General features: G+C 63.7%; 1 protein-coding gene across 2 annotated transcripts in view; it reads right to left on the reverse strand.

Annotated features, from left to right (window-relative positions):
* Positions 1–1,574: 1,574 nt before the first annotated feature.
* RRBP1 (ribosome binding protein 1) overlaps positions 1,575–9,763 on the reverse strand; it is a 38,147-nt gene continuing 29,958 nt past the window's right edge. Inside the window, exons 11-23 of one of the 2 annotated variants that reach the window (XM_024753713.1) lie at positions 9,451–9,543; positions 7,684–7,776; positions 7,523–7,603; positions 7,321–7,410; positions 6,806–6,898; positions 6,380–6,451; positions 5,861–5,956; positions 5,323–5,406; positions 3,688–3,795; positions 3,067–3,150; positions 2,800–2,898; positions 2,349–2,492; positions 1,575–2,148 (exon numbers count right to left, since the gene is read on the reverse strand). In XM_024753713.1, coding sequence (XP_024609481.1) covers positions 2,107–2,148; positions 2,349–2,492; positions 2,800–2,898; positions 3,067–3,150; positions 3,688–3,795; positions 5,323–5,406; positions 5,861–5,956; positions 6,380–6,451; positions 6,806–6,898; positions 7,321–7,410; positions 7,523–7,603; positions 7,684–7,776; positions 9,451–9,543 — 1,179 coding nt within the window. In that variant the 3' untranslated portion in view covers positions 1,575–2,106. The remainder of the gene's footprint in view (positions 2,149–2,348; positions 2,493–2,799; positions 2,899–3,066; positions 3,151–3,687; positions 3,796–5,322; positions 5,407–5,860; positions 5,957–6,379; positions 6,452–6,805; positions 6,899–7,320; positions 7,411–7,522; positions 7,604–7,683; positions 7,777–9,450; positions 9,544–9,763) is intronic. The other variant, XM_024753714.1, reaches the window with a different exon arrangement.

Raw genomic sequence — 9,763 nt, forward strand, 5'->3', positions numbered from 1 at the left:
CCAGGCAGGCTGAGGACGGAGCCCAAAGGCAGCAGCTCGGCACCCCCAGGGTCTCCTGTGCCTTCTTTCCTGGAAGTGACTCATTCCTGTGCCTTCAGGGGGCATCTGCCTAGTGTCAGGGTCCTCAGTTCTGAAGCTGGTGTGGTGAGGGAGGGGAGCTTAGTGGAAACGCAGGCTCCTGGGCCCACGGTGGCCACTCAGATGCCAGAGACCTGGTTTGGGGCACGAGGCCGGCCTGTTTCCCACCAGAGAACGGCCCCAAACCCCTACCCTTGCGTGAAGGTCCCTGTGTGCCAGGGGGTGAGTTGTGAGCCGGGTGTGGGCTCCAGGCTCACAAACCTCCCCAGGCCTCCTGACCTTGGCTGGTGTTAGAGGCGGGCCTGAAGCCTGCCCAGCCTTTCACCAGGTGAGCCACTCTCACTTCTGCAGGGTTCTTTGCAGGGTGGGGGAGGTTCCTCTCCCACAGGCACTGGAAGATGTCACGTGAGAACTGAGCCTACGGCCGGCTCAGGTGTCATCAGTCACTTCCGCTCGGGCTCCTGGCCAGAACCTGTGTCCTGCGGCCAGCGGGCTCTCTCTCCAGTTTAGCCCCCTGCGGAGTTCCAGGCGGGTATGACTGTCCCCCTCAGTGGCCCCCCGTGCTCTCCTGTCTAGACCCCTTGACTTCATGACCCGGCTACACAGGGCCCTCCCAGACACTCACTCCGTGTGCACCACGGTCCCCTTGGCCTTGATCCCTCCTCCTCCGACGGCGCCTCTGTGCTGAACTCCAGCTTCCGCTCACATCTCTGGGGAACCATCCCAGAATTTCCAGCACCCTGATCCCAACAGAGTTGCAACATACAAGTGCCACACAGCAGGGCCAGGTGGCCCGCACACCAAGTGCCCCTGAAAGCCAGGCCCAGGCCTTGGTTGTGCAGACTGAAATCAGCACTGCCCGGCCTCTGGCAGTGGCTTGCATGGGGCCTTGGGCAGCACCCTGGTCTTTCCCTCCCCAAGGTCCCGAGGCTGCTGTGACAACCACCCCAGAGAGGAGTCAAACCCCCGCCCCCCCACTGCGATGAATGGGATGCAGAGCTTCTCAAGCAGGTGGTGAGACCCCAGTACTCAGCTGCTTTCCCTGGGAGCTATCAGACCCCTCTCCCAGGATTATGGGTCCTGGAATTGAGCTGGTACCCCCCCGCCCCCCGCCAGGGTTGCTCTGATTCACCTTCTGTTCCTAGGTTGGTGCAACTGCTCCTGTCACCCTGCCTCTAAATCCATTTTTTTTTGCTTGAGCTCCAGGTTCCTTACAAAGCCCCTGACATACCTCCTGACCACAGATTCTGTGGGCCCCTCAGAACACAGTGGGTCCAAGGATCACCACAAGTTCAGCTGCCCCCCCCCCCCCCCCCCCCCCCCCCAAAAAAAACTCACTTCACATGACAGCCTAGGCTGCCTACAGCCCTGCTAGGGAACCGTGGAGCCCACAGGGCATCTGGCCACCAGGTGTCACAGGCCCTGCTCCCTCATCCTGCCTGGTGGGCGCTAGGGCCCGGGTGGGGAAAGTGCAGGGGGACCAGAAATCACACTCATTCTCTTCCAAAGTGCCGGGTGACACGCGGGTTTTAATGGCATCAACACCCAGGAGGTCACACGTCAGTTGTGGTGGCAACTTCTTCAGGGGTGAGAACTGCTGCCTCGCTGGCTGTGACTCTACAGTCTGCGCTGCAGCCTTCAGGACTCACCACCCGGACTGCCCATCGCCCGACCGCCAACCCCACAAAAGACACAACAATTGCACTGATTGATTGACATACACACCCCAAGGTCCCGACCCCCTAGCACACACCCGGGTCTGTCACACAGCTGCTGAGGGCTTTAGGCGTCTGCTGGCCGGTGGTCCAGGGCCGGTCCTAGGGAATAGTGTTTATCGAATGTGACAAAGATTCTTTTACAAACTGGGGTCTGGAAGAGCTACTTCTGGTGCTAAGAGACTCTCGTCTCTATGGCTTCTCAGAGCTACCCAAGTTGGGCCCAGATAACGCTGTGTTGGTTTGTTTATTGGTCAGGAATGTGTAAGGCATTTTGGTAAGTTGAACAGTGACTTCTTTTTCCGCAGGAAGCTCAGACAGATGTTCCCTCCTTCGAGCTGCTGCTGCCGGCCTCCTGTGAACAGAGGGCGGGGGAGGGGCAGACTGGGCCTAGGGGCCTCGTCCCTACACCACCCTACCTACCACCTTCCACCTTGAGAGGCCCCTGGGGCTGGAGGAGGCACCCGAGGGCTTGGCGGGGCGGAGGACAGCTTTCAGGCATCCCGGGGCGCCCAGCCCTGCCCAACCCCCGAGGGGATGGCCGGCGGCACTCACTGGTCTGTCCAGCTGCTCCTGCAGCTTCTTCACCGTGTCTTTCTCCTTTGCCAGCTGCTCCTGGGTCGTCTTTAAAAGCTCCTGTAGTTTGGTGGCAGCACGTCCCAGGTCACTGGTTAATTTCTTCTCCTTTTCTAGTCTCTCCTGTGGGTCAAAGGGTTGAAGGGGATCAGCCTTCACGTGACGCACAGCAGGAAGGCCACCTGGCTGCGCGCGTGGGGCCAAGGGTGTGAGGACGCAGCCTGTGGGTCACAGGGCTGTGCTTCAGGGTCGGGCACTGGCTGCTGAGCACCTGCCCTGTGGCCAGGGTGATGGAGGAGCTCAGCTTCAGTTCTACTCGATTTAAATCGTCACACTGGAGACTTAGGGATCCCCCCGACCTCGCCAACCTCCGAATTAGGCTGTACGCTACCCGAGGGGCCTCCAGGGGTGACAACAGGGAACCCTGTACCTTGAGCCGCGTGGCCTCCTCCGCCTCTGAGGACCCGAGGGCGCTGCTGCAGCGGAGCTTCTCCAACTCCCCCTGCAGACGACTCGACTCGAGCTGAGCCTGGACAGAGCGGGGCAGCGGGTCAGGCCCCATGTGGCCAGCAGGCCCCATGTGGCCAGGAGGCGGGTGACGATGGCGCAGCGACACCCCCTGGGGTGGGACGCGGCTCAACGCCCTAGACCCGCCGCCCTGACCCAGAGAAGCCCCGACGGCACGGGGCAGCCTGACCTCCTCGAACTCGGCCGTGAGCTTCTGCCGCTGCGTCTGCTCGTCCTCTGGGATGGCTTCCGTCCGCTCCAGCTGCAACTTCAGCTGCATGCAAACACCGCAAACGTGCTCGGAGCCTGGGGCAGACCCTCCTGGGCACCCAGGGCTCTGGGCAGCGTGAGACCTGCGGCCACATCTTCTGGCTGTACCCAGGGCCCCCTCGACCCTGCCCTGCCTGGGACAAGCGAGCGGGGAGGCCTGTGTGCCTGAAGCCCCCCTGGGGGAGGCAGGGCCCCAACCCCTGGGAACGGAACTGGTATGGCTGAGAAGAGACACAGACGCAGCCCCTCTGCTGAGACCCCAGGACAGAGGAGCCTAGGCACCGCACGAGCCCTGGTGGCCTTCCCACCCCGGCGAGGCTCTGGGTGGCTGCTGCCCAGATCAGGGGTCTGGATGGCAAGGGCCCCGCCCCCCTCCCACTCTGGCGTCCTGAGGAGTCGGGCATCTGGGCAGTGGGGCCGGGAGCTGCGCGTGGCCGGAGTTTAGCCGGAGCAGAGGCTGCCGTCCCTGCCCTCCAGCTGGGTGGAAGGGCCCACACGGCGGTCGGTGACGGACACCTGGGGATGGGCTCACCACCCTAACCTCGATGGGGTCCTGCTCTGCTGAGGGGGCCTCTGGGGGGGCAGCCGGGGACCCGGCCACGTCACCATCCTCTACGTGGCTCTTCATCTCACTCAACTGCTGCCTGACCTGGAACAGGGAGGGTGGGTTTGTGCCTGGCGTAGCTGGACGCACGCCGCAGGAGGACGGCAGATGCTCTCAGCAGCCAAAGCCCACGGCGGACCTGCTCTGACAACTGTGGCCTGTGTTGGCTCCCATGCAGGTTCCCTGGGGCAGGAGAGCCAGCGCCACAAACCCTCACCCAAGCCAAACTGTGGCCGAGGGGCCCGCAAGGGGCCTGGGCTGACCCCACATGCATGCTCCGTGGCAAGGCCAGCGGTGCAGAGACCCCCACGCCGGGAGCCAGGTGACCCCCGAAGGATGTGGTATGCGCGGGGCTACGGAATCTGAAGAACGGCAGGCGGCCGGTGGGCTCGGCGTACACTGCCGCCTGCCTGCCGCTGCCCTCCTGGGTGCGGTCCCCCGTCAGGGCCTTTTGTGGGGTCCCCGACAAGCTGACACTCTTACCTCATAAGGTCCCCTCACGCCTGAGCTCCACTGCCGGGGGCCTAAGCCCCAGACCTCTGAACCTCAAGTCTGAAGGGGCAGCAGTGTCACCCACAAAGCTCGGGTGAAGGTTCCCAGCGGGGATCTGGGGGGGGCCCTGACAGAGCTGCCCCATGAGGGGAGCCCCAAGTGTGTGGGGCCTGACCCTCCAAGTCCTTTCCTCCTGCCAACAGCCCCAAAAGTCAACACCAGACCGCAGAGGCCAGTGACGAGGAGAAACTCAGGGCGTGTCCTCTGCATGTGGCCCAGGCCTGGCTTGGACATGGCTTTGGAGAGTGGCCCTCAGACTCGGCACCTGCCCTCGGGGGCGATAGTCCCCGGTCAGGCCCGAACGACCAGAGGGGGCACCCGGGGAGCCAGAGCGTACACCCAGCGAGGGGGCTGCTCGGTGGATGCTGCTTTGGGAACGCCAGCCCCCCGGACCAGACCTGGGGTCTCCTCGCAGAAAGCCAGACACGTACGTTTTTCACACATACAGTGCCCCGTGCCCGCTCCCCCCACCCCCCCATGCAGATGGCTCAGTGTTAACAGCCAACTCATGATTTAATGAAAGACCATGCAGATCACACGGACTGTGTCTGGCCTCACGGGCTGGTACTGGAACCAGTGGGCCGCCCCGCTACAAGGCCAGGCTGACCTGGCCAAGGAGCGTGGACCAGAGTCACACATCAAGGCTGAAAACCGGAAGAACCAGAGGCCCCCACGTGGCTGGGAGCTCTGCGCAGCTGCGGACAGGTCACCTGGTACCGCCCAGCGTGGAGCAGGCCGCCCTGCACACTGCAGATCTACCTGACCTAAGCCACCGCTGGGTGAGGAAGGACCCTAGTCCCACAGAAGGCCACGGGGCAGAAGGACCCCCCCAGAGCTCCCAGCGCAGACCTGGAGCCCCGTGGTCCCGGCAGCCACAGGCCCAGTGTGCAGCGTGGAGCAAACGTGTGAGGGGCCGTCCACACTGGGCCCAGCACAGACCGGCGCACGTCCCCTTTGACGGGACGCAGAAACACACACACCCAACCCCAGGGCACACGCCGGCCACACCAGTTCGCTCACCAGGGCAAGCTCGTCGCTTTGTTTCTGGGCTTCACTCTTGGCTGCATCCAGCTGAGACTGAGATTCTAATAAAAGCTGCCTCAACTTGGACAGAAAACAGACCCAGGTGGTGGGAGAAAAGGAGAGAGAGCCAGTTCCGGTGAGTCAGCACCTCACACCCAACCAAGCACATCCACATACACCACCCGGAGAGCCTGTGGGGCGTGGGGGAGGGGTGGGCGCAGGCCCCCAGGAGCTTCTGCTCTTTTTTGAAGACGGAGGAAGGATCGTGTTCAGTACACGCTAGTCTCAGGCCTGCACAAATGTTTGTGGATTGTCTTTTGCAAAGTGAGGCCAGAAGTCGGAGATCGAACCAGGGTCGGGGGTGCCAGGCTTGTGCTCTCTGCTCCCCGAGAAAACACTCAGATTTAAATGCCTTCCCCGCAGAGATGGTGTCCCCACACTGGGTAGAGAGATCCTCTCGCTGCCAGGCTGACCTGGCTGCCCCGTGCCCTGGCCGCAGGGCCCCCACCAGGCCCACCTGCGCCGGGACACTCACCCCTGCCACCTCCGTGGCGTAGTTCTGGCACGCGGCGCTCGCGGCCGCCATGTGCTTCTCCAGCTCGGCCTCCAGATGTGACGTGTGCTCCCTCACCTGGACACAACACACATCAGGAGCCTCGAGCCGGCCAGCAGGAGGGCACGGGCCACCAGGCCCTGGGACAAGGGCTGAGAGGGGCCCCCGTGGCCTGATGGCTACGAGCCAACTGAGGCCATGCAGGGGGGTGCCCCCCAGGCCCAACACCTCCTGAAGAGGCACCCTGGGGCGGCACGTGTTCTCAGACCTCAGCAGCTTTTAGGTTTACTTGCAAGGAGGGTGCGGAGTGCAGCAGGGCCACCCGGCAACCCTCCCACGGTTCATGAGGCCACGGCAGAAGCCATGGTGCACCGGGGCCCAGCCACCCCGAGGTCGTAACAGCTCATTAAGGACAAGCAGGGACATGCGGTTGGGGAAGGAAAGCCGCTAGAGGAGCCTCTGTAGCAGGATGGCAGCCCTCCGGACAGCGCCCGCACGCACCTGATCGGCACTTTCAAGTTCCCCTTTCAGCTTCCCGATGGTCTCTTCGAGATGCTTCACTGTGACCCGCGACTACAAAGCAAGAAGGGGGAGCGCCGTCAAGCACGAGCCCCGGGGGTCCATCCCGGGATGCACCTCACCTCCCAGGAAGCCCTGTGGTGCCCCCACCCCCCCCACCCCCAGGTATGACCAGCACCCTCTTCCTTGGGGGTGGGGCTGGGGGTGGTCTCCTCGAGACCAGGACTCAGCTGTCGGCCATTCCACAATGACACTGTTTGTGGCATCACCAAAACCCAGCAAACGTGACTCCCAAGTGACCCAGATAACCCCGCGGGCGTTCCCCCTGAATTGTATGGCATTCTGAGGGAGTGGAGTTTGGGTTCCGAGGGAAGGTGGGCCCTGGGGAGACTGGGGGCCATGCGGTACCTTCTGGAGCTCCTCCTCCTTGGCGCTCACCCGGGCCTTCCACACCTGTTCCTCCTCCTCCACGCTCTTCTGCAGGGCTTTGAGCATGGCCTCCTGCGGGGATGGCACTGAGCAGGGCCTGGAGGCCTCCCCCCCACACCCCCGTGGCTCCCCGCAACACCCCCGCTCAGAGCCCAGAGCGACCGGCCGTGCGGGAGGAGGGGGTACAGTTCCGGAGGGGGGCCCCCGGCCGGTGTGCGAACAAGGTTGTCAGGACTCTCGTCTCCGGTGGGTTTGCACCAGGTGGGCCTCAGCGGCCCAGGACGGGGAACCCAGGACTGGCCATCGCAGAGGGAGGCTGAGTGAGCATGGCCCCTGGAGTCGCAGGAAAGCGGATTCAAGCCGAACGCTGTCCTATCCCTTCCCAGACTGTGCCCCAGATCTTCAACCTGAGCTCACCCCCTTCACCATTCAGCCGAAGAAACTGGGCCCAGAGGGGCAGTGACTCGCCCAAGGTCACAGAGCCCAGGCCTCACCGTCTCGGCCAGGATGCTGCGGTACTGGTCACACTCGGCCTGAAGGCTGTTCTGCGTCTCCTCCGCCTCCCTCAGCTTGGCAGCCAGGTCCTGAGGGTGGAGGGCAGGACAGGGGCCTGCTGAGCCAAAATCCGATGGCCGGCTCCAGGCACCCTCCCACCCGCAGACAGGGCAGGGCGCGAGTGACAGTGGCCGTGCTCACCGAGGGCTCCGTGTTCGCTGGTGGCTGCTTCAGCAGCTCTGGGCCTTTCTCTTTGAGCTCCTGCAGCCAGTCAGCGTAATTCTGCGACAAAAAACGTTCAAGGTCGGGCAGGATGTGCCCCCACCCGCACGGGGTCCCCCGGGAGCTGCCTCCCCTCCTACCTGGTGGGTGGGGGCAGAGAGGCCCGGGAGCAGGGCCAGCAGGGCCTCCCTGGTCTGGGCCTCCATCAGGCTGAGCTGCTTCTCCGACTCCTCCTGGGGGCGGGGCAGGAGGGCGGGAGGGTGGTCAGCCACCGAGCTTACAGCAGCCCCGGGGGTTTCACCCCAGGAACATGTCCCCAGCCCTTCAGGGGAGGGACAAGGATCGGAGGAGACCAATGGTGGCTCCGTGGGGCCGGCTGGGCGGGGGTGTGTCTAACCTTAGCAGTCAAGTTCCGGCCACCCCACCCCAGGCCTGGCCAACTTTAAACAAACATGGCAGCACCCTCTACGGGACATGCAGGTTCGCGGACACCTCCCAGCAGACACTCAGGCTCAGGTCTTCTTTCTGAGCATGTGCATATGGGGGGTGGGGAGCACAGAGAAGAGGGGTGGCCACCAGGGTCAGGAGCTCCTGCAACCCTGTGGGCGGGAGGATCAGGGCTGCCATGTGCTGAGGGGATAAGGCAGGTCGGGGGCTCGGCTCTCTAACAGCTCCTGGGCCCCCTGCTGCAGCCGCGCTGGCCAGAGCCCCCTCCATCCTCCCTGATGCTCCCACTCAACTCAAGAAAAAGGAGCCCAAGAAAGCGGGAAGGAGCCAGAAGTAAAGCCGAGAAGGACTGCACTGTCCCTGGGGACAGATAGCCTCTCCCCACACCCTGGGGGCAGGGGGGCGGTGCAGATTTCTGGCTGAAAGTCCCATCTGGTCACCCGTCCCCAGGAGGCTGAGCCTGCCGCCTGCCCCTAAGGGCCCGAGGCCTGGAACGGCACTAGGAGCTCCCGGACTAGAGCCGGGAGTGAGGCTCTGTGTGTGACTTGGGGCCGGCGGTGGGGGGATGGATGGCCGGCAGATGGATGCCCAGCCTGACCACAGCACCACATGCCTAGACTTGAGTCTCAGAAGCCGACCTTTCTCACTCACCCGCTGATCCGTGGCCTGCTATGGGCTCCCGACCTCGTGACCACCATTCAGGTGCCCGGGTCATGGGAGGCCAAGCAAGGGCTGAGGACCCAGAGGCCAGCTCCCTGTCTTTATCTGGCTGTGTGACCACAAACAAGTCAGGTGACACCTCTGGTCACAGCTTCTGCATTTGCCACAGAAAGGCCAGACAGGCGCCCAGGTCACTTCTGGGGAGTCTAAGTGTAGCTCCCCAGCTCCGCCTCTTGGAGGCCTCATCTGACACACCCTCAGGCTTCCTGGGAGGCTTGTGAAAGTTGCTGCAAAGCTCATGATAACAGGACAGGCATTAATTCTGCGTTGGGGGGGCGGGAGAGAGAGGGAGGGCCGGCCTGCTCGCGCTGCAGCTGCAGACCACGTCCCGGCCAGGGCCCTGGACACTGACCCCCCCGTGTTCCCCCGACCTGGGCCTGACTGTCCTTCCCCCAAAGCTCCATCACGGAGCCCCTGGGCCAGGACCGCAGGGGGCCTGAGAAAGCAGACAAACATCAGGGGAGAAGAATTAACACGAGCGAAGTCCATGAACAGACCCAGCTCAGGGCCCCCATGGCCTCCGAGGGCAAAAGGCCCAGCTGAGAAGCAGGAGACAAGGGCTCACTGCTCCCCGCATCTCGGGGAGAAATGCACGGCGGGAGGGCAGGAGGGTGGGCAGGAATATGCAGCGGCCGGGCCCTGGGTGGACTTCTGAGACGCCCTGAGGCTGGGGCTGCCCTGCACGCAGTCTGTGGTCTGCTGAGCTGCTAGACCGAGGCGAGCCCGAGGCCGACGCTGACCTTGGCCTGGGTCAGGGACCGCAGCTTCTCCTCGCAGCCCCTCTCGGCCGAGGCCAGAGCCTCCATTGCCTTCCAGTTCTTCTCTCGGAGGTCCTGGGAGGAGAAGGGAGACAACCGGTCAACAACCAGGCTGGTGTCCACCGGGCGGGCGAGCCCTCTCCGACCCATCTCTGGACCTCACAGACCACTCTGGGCAGCACTGGCGCCAGGCTGCTCTCAGGTGGCTGGGGCCTGCGGGCGCCTTTCAGGGAGACCCATCTGCGGAAGCCAGACACTGTGTGTGTGTGTGTGTGTGTGTGTGTGTGTGTGTGTG

The sequence above is a fragment of the Neophocaena asiaeorientalis genome, unplaced genomic scaffold (assembly GCF_003031525.2).
Source record: "Neophocaena asiaeorientalis asiaeorientalis breed wild unplaced genomic scaffold, Neophocaena_asiaeorientalis_V1.1 scaffold302, whole genome shotgun sequence".
Lineage (NCBI taxonomy): Eukaryota > Metazoa > Chordata > Mammalia > Artiodactyla > Phocoenidae > Neophocaena > Neophocaena asiaeorientalis.